This window comes from Oreochromis aureus, linkage group 10 (assembly GCF_013358895.1).
Source record: "Oreochromis aureus strain Israel breed Guangdong linkage group 10, ZZ_aureus, whole genome shotgun sequence".
Classification (NCBI taxonomy): domain Eukaryota; kingdom Metazoa; phylum Chordata; class Actinopteri; order Cichliformes; family Cichlidae; genus Oreochromis; species Oreochromis aureus.
This window is the reverse complement of record NC_052951.1, coordinates 4,322,649-4,344,753: the sequence shown is the minus strand read 5'-3', so window position 1 is coordinate 4,344,753 and position 22,105 is coordinate 4,322,649. Positions and strand designations below refer to the sequence as shown.

The following is a 22,105-nucleotide window of genomic DNA, read 5'->3' as shown; positions in this document are numbered from 1 at the left end:
TTATTTGTTTTCTTGGTCTGTACTGATGCTTTTGTTCCTGTCTCCATCAAGTGCATCTGCAGCTGTTTGGAACGTAGACAGTTTTTTGATATTTTGCTTACCTGATGTTTTCTGACGTTTTCATTCTCCTTGGAGAAACTGTACTCTTTGACTGCTGCACATGATCAGTTTACTTGTGTTTTAAACAAACATATATATAAAGATTGTGAATCATCAGAAAACCTTGAATATGAATATACTGGATACACATATTCTATGTTATACTGTAGTATAAAATTATATAATAAGCTCAAGTTATTCATGTCCAGTTGTTTACACATCCACACCTACTATCCATCACCTGCTCTGGTCACTCTGTTCTATTACTCTGTTTACATTACTTTGGTCATTTAGTTTAAGCTCAGTCAGTACATTGCTGTGCTAATATGGCACAAAGCAATTTAACATTCACTGTACATTTTCAGTTTTTTATTTCCAATTTTTCATTTAAATTGTCTTATTGTTTATAATGTTTTGCACAGTCAAGGAGCAGTTCGGGACACATTTCACTGTGTGTTGTGTACTTGTATGACTATGCATGTGACAAATAAAGAATCTTGAAATCCCACATAATGTTGATGGAATCAAAGTAACATCTGTCACGAGTTTTACTGCACTACAAACTTCTTAAAGTATGTTTAAAAAGAACAAAGTAAACAAAATGAATATATACAAAACACAATACTGTCCCCTTAAAAGTATGTACTGCCCATAGAGTGAGCTGCCTTGGAGAGGTTTGCGCTCTGAGTGCTTCTTGTTCCTTCATGTTTTTATTGTTAATGTCTTCTGGTTTTTGCTATGACTGTATATCTAAAGCAAATGGTTTGTTAATTTATATTTATATTGGTGATGCTTATTAATAGTTTGAGACCAGGTACTGTGCACGAAAGTCACTATTATAACCAAATCCAATAAGTGATAAATCACACAGTGATGGTAAACCTGATTAACACGTTTTACATTCCATATAAAACTACAGCCATAATAAACATCTTATGCAAGGTACACGTCTCCCTCTGTGTGTGTGTGTGTGTGTGCGTGTGTGTGTGTGTGTGTGTGTGTGTGTGTGTGTGTGTGTGTGTGTGTGTGTAATGACTCAAGAGTTGCAGTGTGAGGTGAGGTGTGTCACAGTGAAGGATGAGTGATTACAGTGGACAGTAATCCTGCAGGTGGATTAGCAGGTGGCATTAGGAGAAGTGGGGGTGTAGCACATTGCCACCTCTGAACCATCACAAGATAGAGCAGCAGCATGAGGGACCTCACCTCCATCTGCTTCACCTCAACACAACATGCACAGGACACTGTAACACACACTGTCCAAGGATCTGACAACAAAGACAAAGGTCACTGAGGATTCTTTTTTCCGGGTTTCTCCATTTAGATTGAAATCAAACCGAGCAACCAAACTTAGAACTGAAATAAAACCAATATAAGTCAGTAAAGCATTCATCTACAGATGCAGTGATTCTACTCTCCCATATGACCTTTAAACAGGGATGGTCCAAAGTAGTGATGTCAATTACCCACAGATATAGCGCTGTTATGAACTATTACTTTCTAATATGGATCACAAGCACTTAGGAATTAAAAATGCTTGGGAAGGTTGAATATTGTTCATCGTTGTAATGATAAGAAGACTTTCAAAGGGATTTCAAATGTTACAACAAGGCATCCCCAGGTAACCCTTTGTATTTATATTGTGCAAGCATTACATGAATTAAAACAAAAACAAAGCACATGTGATGGCAGGAAGATTAAGTGACCACTACAGAGGAAATCCAACTAAAAACAATAAAGTATTTTATGTCTTCCTCATTTTAAATTCATTAGCAAAAGAATAAATGTGTAAAGAATCAGTACTGAACTGTCACTGGTCACAAAACAGAAGTAGGGTCACGTGTTTTTAGAACCTTGTTTGTCTTATGAGTTTGAACTTTTTTTCTTTACATGATGTGGGATATTAGGATTTGCAAGGTCTTGTATTTAATGGAAAATTAATGAATAAAAAAATTTAATAAAACAAGGCATAAAAAGCTTTTAGGTAGCTGAAATCATCTTGATTTAAAATCTGCAGGGTGTGTTTTCAGTTTTTGTTCACGTCAGTGAAGTAAAGTTGGTGAGCACAACAATCCGCGATACATTTCCTTCATAAAATATTGAATTTGTGGTGTAATACCTTTTCCGAACTTCTGGCCGCCGACTCCTCCCATAGAAACAAATAAATACAAAAAACACTGAAACTCATGAAACGGATCATTGCTAAGCACCAAACAACAAAATGAACAAATTCACTGTGAAAAAAAGCTAACGCCAAACTGAACTGAAATCTAAACTAACAAAATAATTAAATAATTAATTAAATAATAATTAATAAATGAATTATTGATTAATAATTCTCATGCGTGTCTACTATATACACAGGCTCCTTCTTCCACTCAATTCTCAGTGAAATGCTTTGACCTACCTGGGCTGGTTTGTTAAAATTACTACATTAGAAAAGCACAATGCTGGTTGGAGGACTTTATATGGTTTGAACAAATAACAATTTTACTTTAAATAACATAAACTCAGGAGACTTTGACCTGCCGTTTAGTCTTCTCTACATTCCTCGGGAGAAAGGTGATCGGGAGGAGGATGATAGACAGCTACCCCCTCTTCTTCTTCTTCTTGTTCTTCTTTCATCATTGTGCTAACCTTTACTGAACACAAAACCTGGTCTGGAGCAGGCTGTGTTCCGAGTTAGGGTTTAAAGTCGGATGGAAGCCCCCTTTTCACTTATTCTGTTATTTACAGCATGTTTTAGGTGCATTATAGAGTCTCTGATGGGGAATACGAGTTATATGCACAAGTTGTATAGCTGTACCTGTCTGACTTGACTGCGTGAGGTGCTGGATTGTGCATTCGGTGATGCACCAAATATCGACATGAGTCTAATCTGCTGTTGAGTATATTTTAGACTGCTTGAACTGCAGCTCATAGAGCACAGGACACACACTGAAAATACATGTTCTGTCCATCAATCAAATCATTTTCACTTTGATCTGCAGGTAAACTATAGCGGTTCCCACATCTCATTTATTATGCTGTGAGACAATAACCTGAAATGTTTAGAGCTCTAATGTTCACCTCCGCCTTAGAAATGAACAGAAAGCCTGTTTTAACAGACAAAGTTGTTCCTTCGTTGTGTACCCCGCGGGACAGACCCAAGCCTCACGCCTGGATAACACACAGACAACCATTCACGCCCACAGCCAATTCAGAATCACAAGTTAACGTAAACCAACGCGTGTTTTTGGACTGTAGGAGGAAGCAGAACCCATAGCCTGGATTTGAGCAGAGGCCAGTGCTAACCACCGCACTACACATCTCTGGAATTTCTTCATCAGCATGAGTGAGTTAGCTCTGACCTCTGGTGGCTGACCATTACTGTATTCATGCAACTAGCTGTTTTTTTGCAGCATGCATTAATTAAACACACATGCATATAATACTGAGTCAGGAATTGTCAAAGGTGTACGTGAAAAAATTAATTTTTAGAAAGGAAATAAATGCAACCAAAAAATTAAAATCCCAGATAAAATACTTTAACACATGCTTTCTTGTTTAAAAAGGAGGCATTTAGTGCCACTAGATGGCAGCACGATACAAGTGATGCACCGAATCTGTCACCCGTTTACGACACGAAGAAGAAAAGCCATGTGCTGCCTTTCATGGCGTAGTAAAGTGGGGAAATTAAACCAAAGTGCCAGAAGTCTTATATTAAATTACAAGCAATTTAAGGGTTTTTTAACCTTAAAAAGAATGAATGACTTTACTCTGCAAAGGATGTGTGACATTTTAAATGCACGTAAAATGTCAGCTGGCAGCTGTGTTTTGATGACAGAATGAAGAAATTGTTCGCGGGAACAACAACAAATCTACCTTAAAATTACTTTCTAAAATATAGCAATATTTTCAATTATTCCGATAGCGGATTTGTCCACAATGGCCCGGTTTTTCTCCCGTGACTCCGTTATAGATATTAAATCCAATATTTCCAATAAACGTGAACGCAGCTCGGGTCAAACCCGGATGTTTTTCTTCATGCATACTGTCTAAGTTGTTTATATGTCTTAGAGACACTCGTTAGAGGATGTGTGATGTCAGAATAATTAACTGAGTTATTTTAGCGTTGATATGAAATTTGTGGAGCGTGTTAGCTGAATTTTGAAATGAATGAGCGGGAACATTTTTAATCCAAATCATTGTTGTGGAGTTTGAGGACTCTGCAGCCACTAAACAAGCATGAACAGGGACAAGTCTAAATATTTAATATAAATCTTAATATCTTAATATAAACCATTGCTTGTGCTTGTATCCTGCAAGATGCTCCGAGAGTCGTATCCCTTCGTGGAGGACAGTTTCAGCCGCTTCCCGTCGCAGAGCAACATTTACGGGCTGTGTCAGGCCGGGGAGCAGGAGCTGTTAGCGGCCACTCTCAAAGGGAAGGTGGTGTGTTTCAGATACCAGGAGCTGCAGCAGAAGATCCGACCGGTGGCCAAGGAGGTTCAGTTCACTTACATCCCAGGTACGCAGAGGAAAGACGGGTCAAGTTTCAGTACTGAAGAAATTACATGCTTATTTCTACTATTTCCTATGTATTAAACATTAGACCTCCTTTCCCGTTTCCCGTATCTTCTATCAAATAAAATAAAAATAAAAAAATCTTAAAAGCAGTTATAGAAGACAGCATCCGTCAAAGTAGATTTTTGGATCAGACCTTCTCCTGTCGTCTATAAACTCCTTACATTTGTGTGACTCTTTGAAAAGAGTCCTGACTGTATGTTAATCTCTATGTTAACAGTCTTTTTCTTATGGACTGATCCCTGGGTTTGGAAAATAGACTGTACATAATAGATAGGGTGTAACTGCTGTCACCCACTGGTTCTGAACCGTAAGAGACAATCCAGGCAATACTGTGCAATAAACAGCTGACCTGTTCAAAGTACAGAAGTCTGCTGCAGTTAAGTCAGGGCTCCAGCATGTGATGAGATGGTCCTTGTGGAGTAAGAGTGAATGGAACTAAATGGCTAAAAAGTAATTTGCATGACAAAAAAGCCACATAGAAACAGACAGGTTCAATGATTGGGGCCCCCGGTTTTTGGGGTCTCTGAGGTCTGACAGACTTTATCCCCTCCCCCCTTAACAACCAATAGACAACTTGAAATGAAGCTATAGAACTCTCTCAAGGGGCCCCAGTGAGTGGGGACTGGAAAGAACTCTTGTTTTACTCCTTTGTTGTTCAAATACTCAGAAATGTGCACATAGACGTTGCTACAGAGCTTGTCCTTAAGTAAAAGAAGCTGCACAACACAATAGAAAGACTCTGTTTCAACGTAAACCGCATGCACTGAATATTTTACTCAAGTAAAATTACAGAAGTTTAACACTTCAAGCAACAACTAAACAGTCGTACAGACTGGCATATTTCAGAATGACCTATAGGAATGCACAAATATGGTCTGATATTGGTCTTTTTGACTCGTGTTACGTTTATTACTGTTGCTCCCCGTAGTTTTCTGTTGAGACATTTGATTTAGGCTGACAAAATGTCACAGATAGTAGGATGAAGACTTGAAACAGTTATTGTAATGAAGATTTTTTGTTTCCTTCGCCCAATCAGTGCATCCCTTCTATATTATTATAAAATTAATAGATTGTTGATTTATGCCGAAGACTGGAATTTATTGTGTCACAGAAGCCAAAACTTTAAAGCCAGCCTTCAACAAAACAGCTTAAATAAAGGAGAATAGCTCCGCATAAAGCAGCGGTCCCCAGACCCTGGGCCACAGACCAGTACTGGTCCAGTCCGTGGTCATTAGGTACCAGGCCACGAGAGTTGAGGCTCGGGTGTGAAATTTATGGTTTTCAGGGTTTTTATCGTTTTTATCGTAAACTTAGTTTCCCTGGGTCTCTTCCGGTGTGTTATTAATAAATCTTTTTTTTTGGTTTTATTTTGTTGTATTTTTCCGCGACACCTTAAAGGCCGGTCTGTGAAAGTATTGTCTGACATAAACCGGTCCGTGGTGCAAAAAAGGTTGGGGACCGCTGGGATACAGTATGAATAAATACAATGTGACAGCACTAAAAAGATAAAAATGACAGAAAAACAAACAAAATAGAAAAAAGCAAAATAAAAAAATAATCAGTGGTCATAGTGAGTAAACATCTAAATACAATGGTACAGGGAGCTTAATAAGTGAATCGGGTAATAAATGAAGGCATTGTGATATAAGCAATAAAATACTTTCACAACAGAAGAGAAAGTGTTGCTGTGTTTCATATAAATGATGTGAAGGGTGGTGAAGAACTATTCAGAACTGATACATGAATGTGTTCTTTATTTTAATGGTGATGTTGAATATTTACTGCTTTAATATACGTTTTATATTTCTTCTTCTACTCTAGAGTAGGGCGTACATTTTTGTTTTTGTTTTAAATGACATCACTGTGTATTTGCTGAATATATTTTGTATTTTTTTAAAAAAGTTTTCAAATCAACGTAAAGGGTCTGAGTAATAAGCTGTAGATGATATTGGTGGAGGTTAACAATATAGATCTTACTTCATGAAGGAGAGCTTCTCTCATTAGCTCAGAGCAACAAAACAGATTTTCTGTCTTATAATGAAACATTTTCTCTGAATATTTATCCTGTTATTTCAGAAAAAACAAACAAGATAAAGCATTATCATTCTGTAAGTCTGAAATAAATGATAAAGCTGTCGGTTTACAGTCGTATGTTAATTCTGTTATGATGCATGTTGTTGTTTGTAGTCGCTCAGTGCTGAAAAGGTTTGACTCTGTTTTCTTATCTAGTTGATGCAGAGATCGTATCAATCGATGCTTTTATCAAGTCTCCACCCAAGAGAGGTCTGGTGGTGGGCATCACCTTCATTAAGGTATTTTAGCTTTAAAATCAGAGCGTGTGTGAAGTATGAACTGTGCCATGGTAGAAGCATACTGATTCGTGGCTGATCTCCTCACAGGACTCTGGGGACAAAGCCACTCCATTCCTAAATATCTACTGTGACTATGAACCTGGCTCAGAGTTCAACCTGGAGTCTATTGCACGTGAGCGATGCATTGTCTGCGTATGTGTTGTGCTCTCTCTGATATGTCCTGATCATGTCATGTTTCTCTGAACAGAGAGCTGCCTGAATCTGGAGCTGCAGTTCACGCCCTTCCAGCTTTACCACACAGAGTAAGTTTGCTGCTGTAGAGCCACAAAGATAGTTCTTGCTGACTATAGTCACCATGGTAACTAACCTTGCAGATTTTGCTACATAGTTTTAACCAAGAATTAAAAGAGAAAACCGAGCTCTTCCTGATCTCCTGCTGCAGGTTATGACGATCTCCTTTTGGGCTGTAGCGTCAATCAGAAATGACTAAGAGACAAATAGGCACAATATAAGCGGTGGCTGTAAGGGCTTCACACTGAAGCTGGATATGGAAAATGTGATTTTTGGCAGTTCAACTTGAAAGATGACTCATGTAAAAGATATTCGTGACGTCTTTGCTCATGCTGTTTTTGCTTACATAGTGAAAGAGTTCAGAGTTGGCTGTTCTAATGGCCAAAACTCTGACAGTGTCTGAGTGTATGCGCTGCTGCGGCGTATTCCTACTAACCAAGCAGCATGAAATGACACGCTGATCAATGTGATGCTGGCACCTGTGTTTGGGATTCCAGCGAGGAAGAAAATCCACTTTAGTTGAGGGAGCAGAAGCTTGTTTGTGTGCTGTGTGCTTCCCCTGCTGTTATCATAGAAACGGGCAGGACATCAGCTCACCTCCTGAATGTGAGCCAGGATGTATGTGTGTTATTCCTCTGCTGTCTAAGTGTATTAGATTCATGTTGGACAGTTTAGCTTAAAAATAGCTCAGAAAATTGCTAAAAATCACACATTTTGTAGACATTTTAAAACAAGAATACATGGAAAACAATTATAAGTAAATAAAAAATACATGCACAATAATTATTCTGCAGAACTGTGGTCCATTTATATGATTATTAATTATTGCAAAATACAAAAACACAACTCCAGGCTGGTAGCATTACAACTTTAGCTACTTGACAATTGAGATTTCAGTGCTGTTAAATATTTAATGTTTTTCTCTAGTACTGATTAATCTATTGTTACCACATTTTATATCCTATTGCTGTGCTGAATCATCGTGTTTCTGCAGACTGACTCAGTTTCTCAGCTGGAATCCATCATTTTTCATGAGCTGGTACACGAATATTCATGAATGGGCTTTAGTGTCTTTATGGCGGTGCTCAGTCACTGAGCAGTTTAAGTACAGACTGTGTGTGTGTATGTGTGTCTGGATACTAAATGTAATGTATTTCTCAGGTAGAGCAGGTCGTCTACCAGTCAGGATGTCGGTAGCTTGACTCCTGGCTCCTTCTTCCTATGTGTTAAAGTACCAGTACAATTAAAGTGCTTAGGTATAGATAGAGGCTCTGTATGAACGTGTGATTGGGTGAGTGAGACCCGAAGTAAAAAGCACTTATAGTGCTCAAATTAAGTAGAAATATATAGAGGTAGCAGTATAATGTATATAAGTATCAGTCCATTTACCATTTACCATGTGAGTGAGCTTCTCCTCCTCTGTCTGTCAGAGTGCAGTGTGCTGAAGGAGGGAGTGAGACGGTGTTTCTGCTAAGCGGTCATGACCAGAGGATCCACCTTTACAAGGAGGTCAGAGACAATACCAGATCAGTGCATTCTAATGACAACTTAAAATATTTGTCTCCTTCTCATCTGTGTATCAATGTATTCTCTAGTAAGTCCCTTTATCCATTATGTCGAATCACGGTAGCAGCAGACTAAGCAGGGGATTGCAGACATTAGAGGTGGGAATCACCTCTCATGTCTAACCATCAGAAAATACACGGTTGGATGGCTTCTCTTTGTGTTCCCAGTGGAAGCTGTGGGGAAAAAATCTTCAAACATCTTTCTTTAAAAACATTGTTGAACATAAAGTAAAATCTGGCTTCAGCCTTTCAGAAGAGCCAAAAAAAAAAAGAATGTCTTCCACAGTGAGAGCCTTTTTACTGTGAAACCCACTCTATGTGTTGTCTAAGCTCCACTGCAGCTCAGCAGGGACACCATCCCTGGAAATTCCAGAGGGAGTGTTGGACCAAACAGCCATTGGATTTGTCTCAGTCACACTTCTGAAGCCTCATACTAGCAGAAAACAAGAACTGTACTTTGTTCTTCCTCGTCACCTCCACTGGAAGCACATAATAAAGGGATTTTGTTATGGCTAGCATGAACAGGAGGAAAGATCACAGCAAGTAAACCCTGCTTTAGTGTTCACGTAGGAACCTGAATATAATCAGACAGGAAAAATCATTAAAAAATCGGTAGTCTTTTGGAATTTCTTTTTAAAAGAATTTTATGAAAAAAAGTCAGAATTCTGATTTTTGTTCCAAAACTGTGAAAAAAAAAAATCCTAATCGTCTTCCATAATTTAAAATGAAACCATATAGATGCATGCTGTGGTTATACTGTATATATCAGAACTAATACTACAGGAAGCATTGGAGATAAAATATGATTGTAATCTGTTGTAATTTTGTATATCTGAAGATGTTTACTGTGATCATGCAAACATCAGCGTTGTATTCAGCCCGACTCTCTTGTGTCTAACAGAACGCCTCCTTGCATCAGTTTGAAGAGCAGCCAGTGGAGAGACTCTTCCCCGAACTACAGCAGCTTCCCAGCAAGTGAGTCCCTTCAGCTGTCATGTCTCTGGATGTGGCCGCTGGGCTGATTGGGTTTGATGAGGGATGAGCAATATGTGTTTCTCTGTTAATCAGATTCATGATTTCCCACATCATCCAGCTTACTGTTCTGATCACTGTTTGTACAGTTTGTTTGTACTCAGCAGGTCTATCACTATACACAAGAACGATAATGTCATTATTGGCTCATTTACTAAAGTTTGAGTAATGAAGGAAGGATGGAAATGTGGAAAGAATGTTTTAAGATAGGAACAAGAAAGTAACGAAGAGGATGGTGCGTATAATAACAGTCAGCAACACTGAGAGTGGGACGATGAGACAATGAGACAGAGACAAGTCCCACATGTTTCAGATCTATCATCCATTCTTTTTCCACTTATCCAATTAAGGCTTGAGGTAGCTCCCATACGGCAAGATGTGGCTACACACTAGACTGGTTGCCAACCTGCAGCAGGGCTAACACAGGGAGACAGACAACCGTTCACACCCTCAGGATGGGGAAAGTCTTCAGTTTTTGGTCTTGTTCTTTGCTCAGTGCCTTCAAAAAATGTTGGATTTGTAGTGTAATACCTGAACTTCTGGTGCCTGACACCTCCCATACAATAATGATTTAACGAGAAACAAGTAAATACAGATAATACTGAAACTCATGAAAGTGATCATTGTTATACACCAGACAACAAAATGAAATGAACAGATTTACTGTGAAAAAGAGCTGTGAAAGAAAAAGCAGCACATCATGTCAGGACCTAAAGAAACTCAGGAACAGATGAGAAACAAAGTCATTGATATCTGTCAGTCTGGGAAATGTAAAAAAGAAATTTCCAAAGATGTGGGACTTCAGCAAACCACAGTGAGAGCCATTATCAACAAATAGAAAAAACTTGTTGGAATAGCAGGAACTTTCCTAACCAAAATTACTCCAAGAGTGCCAGACATTCTCTTTTATTTTTTCCGACAGGTCAGGTAGGCTTGAGTAGTTTTTTTCGTCATAAAATAAATTAAATTCATAATTTAATAAACTGATTTTTGCATTTTCTCCGGTTATTTTGGAATATTAAAATTCCTTTGATGATTTTAAACATTTAAGTGTGGTAGATTTACGCAAAGCTAAGTAATCAGGAAGATGCCAAATACTTATTCATGGTACTGTAGCTCTTTGGGAATCACCTCGTTGGCACAAAAATACAATTTTATGCCTTTCAAACTGTTTAATCTTTGGAAATTTTCCAAAGATTATACTAATGAACTGAGAGCAATTGGTATTTTCTGTGATGGTCTGCTAGTAACGAACTGTCTAATGACACAAGTTAAAATTAGTCCTTTACTAAGTTGTCTATTATGTGTCGAAAGCAAAGATTCATCCCTTGAGTTAGGTGTCTTTTTTAATCAAAATGTTGTTTATTCAGCACAATAATAACGGCTTAACAAACAAAAGGGAAAAAGTAGCCAGTGTCCAAAGAAAAAGTTTGAATGACTTCCAGAAAGCCTGAACAAGTGTGTCTACTTTAACAATGACAAGAACGTTTGGCTTCTTGGAAGCAAACTATGATAGTTGGCTATCATAGTTCATCCTTTGACTACGATGACCTGGATGACTGAGAACCTTCACAGACATAGTTGGCTAAATACTTTCATTGTTTAGTTACTGATACGAGAAAAAAACACACGTATGATCTGTAACCACATGTGTTTGTTTCCTTCTCTCTGTGCAGTGTGTTATGGATGGATATACTGAGCATAGCTGGAGGCCGGCGGCTCTCAGTGTTTGGCTGTCAGAATGGCTGTGTTGGACTAGCTGTGGTCAGCCAGACTGAGCTAGGTGAGGCGAGTGGAACGTACTTGAACGTTCCTCTTAGAGTCGCTCCATCACACGACTGTCTCATGATTCCTTTTCATGCTGTCAACCACCACTGATTTAGTCAAACTGAACTCCCGGCTTCTCTACAGGAATGGTGAACATACAGAGGATCCAGAAAGTATTCACAACTTCACTTGTTACACATTTTGTTACATTACAGCCTTTCTCCAAAAATAAATGAAATTCATTTTTCACCTCAAAATTGTGCACACAATACTCCATAATCACAAGGTGAAAAAACCAAAAATATAACATGGATGTACATGTAAGTATTCACAGCCTTTGTTCAGTACTTTGTTGAAGCACCTTTGGCAGCAATTGCAGTCTCAAGTCTTTTTCAGTATGATGCTACAAGCTAGCACACCTATTTTTGAGAAGGTCAAAGGACCATTCTTCTTACACAATCTCTCAAGCTCCATCAGGTTGGAGTGTCGGTTCACTGCTATTTTCAAATCTCTCCATTCACTTTCAGTCGGATTAAAGTCTGGGCTCTGGCTGGGCCACTCACCCAAAGCTACTCCTTTGTTATGGAGGCTATGTGTTTAGGGTTGTTGTCCTGCTGGAAGATGAATCTACTCCTCAGTCTGAGGTCCAGACCACTCTGGTTATCATCAGGAATGGCTCTGTATGTTGATACATTCATCTTTCCCTCGACTAGTCTCCCAGTTACTGCTGCACAGCGTGATCCAGCCACCACCATGCTTCACTGTAGGGATGGTATTGGCAAGGTGGTGAGAGGTGTCTGGTTTTCCCCAGACATGACACTTGGCATCAAGACCAGAGTGAGAGTTCTTGACTCTAAATCTTTAAAATGTTAAATTACATTCTTTCCCACAAGTAGCATAACATAGGTTACATTCCACTATACAGTACTCACTACAATAAAAAGTTGTCCAGTTCTATTAAAGGTTTGTTGAAGTATGTTAAAAGAAGCCAAATCCTAATTACGTCAATGCAATATTAAGTTTATGGGTGTGTCTATCCATCATTTTGGCTTTATCATTGATTACTCCAAGTGTGTTTCTATATTTGTGTTTTTAGTATTGTGTCTTTGTGTGTTTATGTCAGAGGTTTTGCAGAGCTGGCGGGTCCAGTTTGACAGTCCAATCTCTACCGTGCTGCTGTTCCCTCTGAGCTTCCAAACAGAGGCCGGTACGATACTGCTCTGTTACATCTGATCTCTGCTTCACTTTGCCTTTTGTGAATCTGCAGTGCACCTCAAGATTGTCCGTTTCTTTTTCTTTTCCAGGTGTGGAAATGGAAAGCTATAACCTACTAGTGACCAGTACCATAGAGATGGCAGTTGTGTACAGGTCAGAGACAAATGAACGGTTTTGTGCAGTTTTGTTTTCGCTCTGAAGACGAAGAAATTGTAGTTTTTTGTTGTTGCGTGTCTTTTATTGCAGAGATGTCCAAAAGCACGGTTTGTCCCAGTCCACATGCCTCTTGGAAAGTGACCAGTGGGATGCAGTAGTTTGTGCTCTGGTCATCGATCTGGATTTTGATGGGCAGAAGGAGGTGCTGTTGGGCACATATGGACAGGTAAGAGCCTCCTTTATTATTAATGGATAGTCATGTGTTTTGACTTTTTTAATAAAAGTCAATGTATTTATCCATCTCTTAATACTTAAACCCTTAGCCTGAAGCCTGTAGCTCCATGATTGATGGTTGCCATTGAACACAAATCTTTTTCACTGCTTGTCACTTAAGATAAAGGCTTAGTCATTTCATGGAAATGCTACTTATTGTAGTTCTTAACTGGGAAAAAAAGGAGTGTATTTATTGAACTACTTGTAGCTATAGAAAAATTCTTTCTACTCTGGTGATTAGTTTCACCAGCAGGATGCTGTGGATGTGTGGGACTGACTCAAAACAAACTGCACTGTTTGTTCATAGCAAAGAAGGGAGATATGAGCCGGTGCATTGTTGTGACTTCTTGATCTGTTTTTAATAGTTTTTGAATATAAATGGACCTCGCTGGCTCAGAGGAATAAATGAAACATAGGCACAGTATCGTTAGCAGGATACACTAACAGCTTTCTGTCTTCATGGGATTTTCTGATTGTAAGAATATAGAAGAGCAACAGATCTGCTCATGAATAAAGTGGCAAAGTAGGCACAGAGGAAGTGAGTATGATTGAAAGGGAAAGATTTTAGGTTTTGTTTTTTGATTTAAAATGATAGATTTATATATAAATCCTCCTTTTCTATAATGCAGGAATTACTGTGTTATAAATTCCAGCCCATGGGAAGTGGACAAAATGGACATTTTCAGCTGCAGTGGAGACGGAGCTTCAAGAGTCCTTTGCTGTCACTCATATACTTGGATTTAACTGCAGATGGTTTGCAAGAGCTGGCTGTTCTCACACTGAAGGGACTGCACATCTTACAGGTTTGTAGCTGAAACCTGACTGACAGTCATGGTATGGTGTAGCGTCCTCATGGTCACTCAAGCTAAGAAGAAGTATTTGAGCTGACATCGAGTTGCCAGCTGCAGAACTTGCAGAAGGAAAATGATTTCATATGGTTTTTAGCCCACGTTTATGACTTCATTCATGATTTTAGTGGGATTTCGCCTTCAGAATGAGCAGCTGGAATTAGAAAGCATTCCTGTTAAGCTCCAAAGAAAAAGAGTCACCATGATCTGCTTGTGGAAAAATAAATATCTTAATCCACACGTTAGCGTTGTCACCCCCGCACACACTCATTATTTCACTCCCCTTTGTATTTGCAGCACAGTCTCACCAGCACTGCTGATTTGGTCCTTGAGCGGCTCACACAGAGGGTGTCAGCGCTAATGGCCAGCTCTGAGGTGGAGTCAGCGAGAGCACAACACACTGAAGACAATGAGGCTCCGGCTCAGAAACTGGAGTGTACATTGCAGACACCCTTAGATTAACAAATGTATTGCATTTTTCTCCCCACGTGTAAATCTCAGTGGTTCAGAATGAAATGTCTTAAAGGTGCAACGTGAAGATTTTTCTCAGGGGTTCATCTTCCTGGAGGCTGATGAGAGACACTGGTTTCGAAAGTCATACGTAACTGCTCGGTTCTGCTTCATGGTATAGTTGTAAAAAAGGCTGAATTCTGACATGATGACAGTGTACAGTTATTTACAGGTAATAAATGACATATTTATATCCTGTTTTTGTGTGATTTGATCTTTCCCTGTGTCAAGGAGGTTAGCTGATTGGTTTGTTTGTTTTTATGGCTTAGCAGATTCAGTAGAGTGATAAAGTTAAACATTTTCTGATATTTTATTTATAATAAAACAGATTGTTACTTCTGATGGATTTCCTGTAAGAAGTAGCGTGGCACAAGTTTCCATCTTAAGTATGCTGCTTACACTTAAAGCCTAGCTCAATGCAGAACAGTTACCAACAGAAGGTGATTATTTTTATTAGTAATGCTACAGCTTTACTGCTCATAACACTGGTTACTCTGGCTCCTCAAGATGAAAACAACACAACAACATCACATATCATTCAAAAATGCAGAAAATGTGCAAGCTGGACAAAAAATTCTTTTCTACCAATATAGATGACCTTTATCTGGCTTTGATTTGTTGAGCTTTGTATTCCTTTAGGCGTAAGTAGTAATGGCTTCACTCTGACAAGATACCACTCTTTCAAAATTATTCTTTAACAATATAAACATTGCAAACGTATACCCCAGCAAACATGCTCCTTTGGGGCCCAAATGGTGACAAGGTGGGCAAACCCAACCCACACAAACCACAGCAGACTGTGAGCGGCAATACCAGTGTGAAACGTAGAGTATGAGGGCCAGATTAAGCAGAGTGGCCAACCAGAGCCCATGGTTTGGGGCCCAGATATGCCCCAGATCTCACACTACTGGGACTGGGACCACCATGATGAATTACTGCCAGTGTGGAAACTGGACCAGAATGTTAAAAGACACTTGCAGCCACTTTTTTTTTATTCACAAAGGATTTTTACAGTTTTTATTCATGTATTGTTTTTTTAAACACACTGAATGCATTTGCTGACACAACCCAGAAGGCATATATGTCCCCTTCATAGCGCAAACCAGGGAGATTTTGCTTGATAGTCACACATGTAAAAAAATCAAACTACAAAACTCTAGCACCACTTGGCCTCAAAGAGAAAATAAGAACTCAAATTCTATCAAACAGCTTAGTCTCTTAGAAAATGGAATACAGCTAGTAAGTTCAATTTTATTTATATAGCGCAACAACATCACAACAACAGTTGCCTCAAGGTACTTTATAATGCAAGGTAGAGACTCTTCAATAATACAGAGAAAACCCCGGAAATCGGATGACCCCCTATGAGCAAGTGCTTTGGGAGAGCGGGAAGGAAAAACCCCTTTTTGACAGAAAGGACAGGACAAGACATGCTGAGAGATTAATAAGTAATGATTAAATGCAGAGTGGTGTAAAAACACAGTGAGTGAAAAAGGTGAGTAAAGAAGAAACAGTGCATCATGAGAAACCCCTGCAGCCTAGACCGATTGCAGTATAACTAAGGGAGGATTCTGGATAACCTGATCTAACTCTAACTGTATGCTTTATCAAAAGTTTAAAGCCTAATCTTAAAAGTAGAGAGAGTGTCTCCTGAATCAGAACTGGGAGCTAGTTGCACAGAAGAGGGGCCTGGAAGCTTAAGGCTCTGCCTCCCATTCTACTTTTAAATACTCTAGGAACCACAAGTAAACCAGAGGTCTGAGAGCGAAGTGCTCTACTGAGGTGATATGGTACTATAAGGTCTTTAAGATATGATGGGGCCTGAATATTCAGGACCTTGTATGTGACAATAAGGATTTTTTAAAATTCAATTCTGGATTGAATAGAGAACTAATAAAGAGAAGCCCGTTCAGGAGAAATATCCGCTCTCTTTCTAGCCCCTGTCAGTACTCTTGCTGCAGCATTTTGCATTAACTGAAGGCTTTTCAGGGACTTTTAGGACATCCTGTTAAGGAATTCCACCCGGAAGTAATAAATGAATGAACTAGGTTTCTATCATCACTCTGCAACATATATTATTTCAAATTATTATTATCTAATTATTATTTCTAATTCTAGAGATATTGCACACATGTAAATAAGCAGTCCTGCATACTGAAGGACATATTCTGGTCAAAAATTCTTCAGTGTTACTGGAGGCCAAGGTAATGACATCCAGAGTAAGAATCTGGTTAGACACCATATTTCTAAGATTTTCAGGGCCGAGAACAATAATCTCAGTTTCATCTGAGTTTATAAGCAGAAAATTCGAGGCCACCCAGGTCTTCATTATTATCCTGCCTATGTCTTCTGATAATACTGCCTAAGGGAAGCATGTATAATGTAAACAGAATTGGTCCTAGCACTGAACCCTGTGGAACACCATAATTAACCTCAGTGTGTGAAGAAAGCAGTGCCTTTAGTACCTACAGCATACTCTATTTGCTGTAATAAAATATTGTAAAGGTCTAGCAAGACAAGCACAGACATGAGTCCAGTGTCAGGGGCCATAAGAAAATCATTTGTAACCTTCACTAAAGCTGTTTCTCTATTGTGATGAGCTCTTAAACCTGACTGAAGGTCCTCAAAAAACTCTGTGTCAGCTGATGGCTTTTTAAGTAATGGGTTAATTACTTCCAGTTTGAAGGACTGTGGTACATAGTCTTTTAATAGAGATAGGTTTATAATATTTAACGTTAGCAAAGCATTGATTAATGGTAGGAGTTTAAAATATATGATTACAACCACTTAAACTTCTATACTTCTCTCACCCTCATTTCTGACAGTGTAATAAAACATGTTCTATGGTTTCATCTTCTCCACAGTAGTCACCTGTTGTTTTTCTCCTTGGGCAGGGGAGTATGTGTGTGTGTGGTCATGGTGCTGGTCTCTTGATACTCTACAATGAGTGGAAACTATGCTGCATTTGAGTCCATTGTTTGACAAATCAATGTGCCCTCTCCCGCTATACTTGATAAGTCTATTGTCTACCCAAGTTGAAAAAGGACTTCTTAAATGAATTTTCTGAGTTTGCTGATCCACTAATCCACAGTTTGCCGACGCACTCTTTACCTTATCTGTTGTTCTGGTGTTATTACTCAGAACTGTGGAACATCTGACCTCTATATCTGCCCATAAGATAATGTTATTATCTAAATCAAACTCTTTTCACTCTATTTCATATTGCAACATTAAAAACATGATTAATTTATCCACTTCTGATGAACTGGTATCCTTTAACATGGTCTCCTAGATACTTTTGAAATTTTGAACTGTTTTTTTCATCCAGTATGCTCCCTGCTTTACCCCGAAATTGCCTCAGCTTAAAGTTAAAGGCTGGCGCTTGGAACACCTCCATACAAAGACCTGTCTTGTTGTTCTTAAGAATATGCACTTTAAGGATGCTCTGTCTACAGCTAAATCTGAATATTATGTAACACTAAACAGGTGTGCTGAATACTAGGGCTCTTTCTGCTGCTGTAAAAACACCACTCTTTAACCACTTGAGGCCCTCTTTTCTTTCTAGCACCAAACTCCTGACTTTTGAGGAAATATCTGGATTTGCTAAGAAAATTAAACCTATCTGTCATTTTTACCTGCTTCAGTTCATGTGGTTAAATTCCGTTTCTCCTGTCCTTCTACTTTAATAATTGTCATTATATCGTCTTCTCTAATCTACATCTCAAAACAGCTGGGATAATTCCAGTTCTTAAGAAACCCATGGCAAACTCTTTCAACTTAAATAGTTCTTGTCCAGTTACAAATGTACCTTCTTTTCTTTTTTTTACTCTCACCTCACTAACAATCATCTGAACAATTTCAGTCCAATAAAAACAAAAGCTATAAATCCAAGCAGGAACCATATGAGCAACATGCAGGATGGGAAACAACAGTATGACACAACAAAGACCTGAGGCAAACTGAGGGCTTAAATATACATAAGAGGCAATTAGAGAGAGACAACAGAGCTGGGGAAAACAAGGAGCAGGTGAACTGAATCAAACTAATGAGACGGGGAAGTAAAACTAAATACAAGGCACAAGGGCTGACACTGGGCTGTTAACCATATACTTGCAATAATTTTGTCTCTATATACTGACAATTCTCTAATCTCTCGAGTAGCCCCTCAGCTTTAAAACTCACTCCTGCACTGTTCATTGGATTTATTTCCCCCTTCCTTTCTTGTATATTTGTCACACTTACTTGTTTCAGATCATCAGATAAATTTTAATGTTAGACAAAAATTAACCTAAGTAAATACAAAATGCAGTTTTAAATAGTTAAATTTATTACAGGAAAAAAGCTATCCAAACATGGATGTACGTGGAAATGATGTAATAATGAATTAACTGTGATTAACCACATTTAGTGGTCAAGCCAAGTTTACTAGCATCACCAAAGCCTGGTTACTGTCAAACCTGTTGAAATGAGAAAACACATAAATAAAATCTTGTCTGACAAAGTGAAGTCGGCCCAAACATCTCAAAAAGCAACACATGATGTGTTGATATATGACCTAAACAAACTCACGAACAGCTGAGAAACAACATCATTGAGGTCTTTCAGTGTAAAAAGGGTTATAAAGCCATTTCTGAGACTGTGGCACTCTTTAACCACAGTGAAAAAAAAAACTATAATACTTATTCAGGAACTTTGTACATATATTGAAGCTGATATGTTTTAAATGGATTTCACTGTAATGTTACAGTATTGTACAAAACAAAGTAAAATAATAAAATAATAATAAATAATAAAATAATGTGATATTTAAAACTGCCATATATTATTCCCCATATGCCAATAGATTGTTAGTAGAAACAATGGTAGTAGTTTTAAATGTGGTGTGGTGTGTATTGTCAACATATACACACCACACACAAGAATCTTAGTTTCTATGTTATAAGGTCAATTTTCAACCAACAAATCATTAAGTTGACCTTAAAGACCTTGTGTGTGTGTGTGTGTGTGTGTGTGTGTGTGTGTGTGTCTGTGTGTCTGTGTGTATGCGTGTTCCAGTTCTTACTATACTGGTGGGGACCAAAATCCAGGTCCCCACGGGGTTGAAGGCATTTTTCACACTTTAGTGTCATGATTACAATTGGGTTATGGTTAAGTTTAGGGTAAGGGTTAGGCATTCATTTTTGATGGTTAGGGTTAAGGGGAAAGGCTAGGGAAAGCATTATGTCAATGAGATGTCCCCACTAGGATAGCAACACCTGATGTGTGTGTGTGTGTGTGTGTGTGTGCAAGGCTGTAGTATAGCAACAGGGGTATATGAGTTTCTTGATGATTTTTATTGAACTTAAATGTTTTCTGTTCCAGGGAAACAAGGATTTATCCACTATAAAGTTTTTTTTAAATGTCCATTTTAAAGGGCCTTTTTAGCACTTGTGCTGTGAAGAGAATACTAGAAGTGAGTGGAGCTTTGTAACTGTGATTTTGATGGGTCTCCTAGACTGAAGAACAAACTGAGTGAGGAAAGATTTGCTGTAGCTTTCCTTGTGGTCGTGGAGATGAATCAGTCTCTTAGAGGAAGTTTTCTGCTGCTTGTCCAGTAAGTGACACAGAGGGTGGTTAGAAGTACCCAAGATCCACAACAGTTTGTTCAGTGACTTCTGTCCAACATAGCTTTAAAAGTCTCCAGTTTGTCACAGAGCCTGTCTTCCTCATCAGTTTAGTCAGTCTGTTGGTGTCACCAGCTCTGATGTTGCTCCTGCAGCAAAAAAACACTGCACGTTTGCCACAGCAGACTAGAATAGTGTTTTGAAGAATTAGAACCTGCTCACTCTCTTTTTGTATACAGCGTCTCGGTTGGTCTTCCACTTTAGTCTGTTGTCAGTGTAGATGCTGAAGTACTTCCTTCACCACATTAAACATCCTGTCCCAGAACACACAGGGAAGAGCCTCTTATCACTAATAAAAAAAAATGAAACTCACTACCGTTCTCTGCACCAAGAGGTAGGGCAAAATTCAGTATCGACAAAGAGTAGTGATATATATCATATTCAAATAGGATAAAAATCAATTAAATCTCGATCCAGCAGCAAGTTAACTTTGAATATTTGTAATCTAGCCACAAAGAACTAATTAAATAAAGATATACAAATTTGTATTTCTAAAATTAACATTTTCAGTTTTGTTTCATCTGCCATGATTATCTTTGTCTGACACTAAAAACCAAAATTGATGGATACAATATTCTGCCAACAATGATGTAAAACAGAGCAAAGCAGTATGTAAGAATGGGATTTTAAATTTATGGCAATAGCTGCCAATCAATGTGTCTGGGGGCTAAATATTAAGCCCAAAACTGTCCTTCCCTCTATAACCACTTAACAGTGGCTCCAACAGTCAGTCAAACCTGACAGAGTCCTGTGTTAAAGTGCCATTTCTAGAACGGAAAAGAAAAAATGCCATATATTCAGCCTAGTACAATTTGGTCTTTATGGGTAGTTTCTCTTTACATGATTTTAGGGATTATTTGTTTTCTAAATGAAGCTTATACATAAGTTCAATAAGGAATATCTGTAATCATTCATCTGCCGGCTTTTCTGGGTTTTTGCTTCCTGTTCTTTACATCACCACCACTTTCCCGCACTGTAAATATCAATAGTGTCATTATTGCTTTAGTCCAATCATCTTCTTACCCGTCTTCTTTGAGCCAATCAGCCTCCACATTGTGTGGTTTAAATCTGTGCTCTCCTCCCTTTCAGACTCTCATTTGTGGAAGCCACCTCCTCCTCATCTTCACCTCACAGACACCTCAGTCAGAGCTCCAGCCGTGCCTCAGTTTTCATCTTCACCACTACCAGCATCTGGACTCCGGGGGTCCTGTCCTAAATCCTATCACCGGTGGGATTCCATTTTGCCATGATGGATCATCAGAGTCTAATTGCCAAATACATTAACTTCTATATCTCAATAAACAATGATCACCTTTTCCAAGTGACCTCTCCTTATTGAACTGGACACTGGAGTTAGAGGTGTCACTGTTTTGAGTGACAGATGTCCTAAACATTGTTTGTTAGCCAGGCTGCAACTCAGTCAGCTGGAGTCAGTGTTGGTTCCTTTTGGAGCATTTCTGATGGAATTTCTTCCACATGTCTTTTGTTTCGTCTTCCTCCCGTCAGGGCAGATTGCAGCCCCTCCCTGAGCTGGTTTGAAACCTGAGAGGTTTCTTCCTATTAAAAGGAGGTTTTTCCTTCCCACTGTTGCCAAAGTGCTTGCTCATATGGGGCCATATAATTGTTGGGTTTTTCTCTGTATGTATTATTGTAGGGTATACCTTATATATATAAAGCGCCTTGAGGCGACTGTTGTTGTGATTTGGCGCTGTATAAAAAACACTGAATTGAATTGGAATTACCTTTAGAGTGATACTGTGTGGTAGACAGGTTTTTGGTCAGATTAGTAGGAAAAAGTAGGATTTTAC

General features: G+C 38.7%; 1 protein-coding gene across 2 annotated transcripts; it reads left to right on the top strand.

Moving 5' to 3' along the window:
- The first annotated feature begins 4,100 nt into the window (after positions 1–4,100).
- kptn (kaptin (actin binding protein)) lies at positions 4,101–14,834 on the top strand. Of its 2 annotated transcripts, none has more exons than XM_031738522.2 (12): positions 4,101–4,606; positions 6,895–6,977; positions 7,065–7,149; positions 7,225–7,279; positions 8,699–8,777; positions 9,735–9,808; positions 11,542–11,648; positions 12,756–12,839; positions 12,937–13,000; positions 13,094–13,229; positions 13,930–14,079; positions 14,422–14,834. In XM_031738522.2, the coding sequence occupies exons 1-12, from the start codon at positions 4,405–4,407 to the stop codon at positions 14,584–14,586; spliced, it is 1,284 nt and encodes a 427-aa protein (XP_031594382.1). In that variant the 5' UTR covers positions 4,101–4,404; the 3' UTR covers positions 14,587–14,834. The 2 variants fall into 2 exon arrangements, with proteins under 2 accessions (XP_031594382.1, XP_031594380.1); XM_031738520.2 differs by having other exon boundaries at positions 13,906–14,079.
- The last annotated feature ends 7,271 nt before the right edge of the window (positions 14,835–22,105 follow it).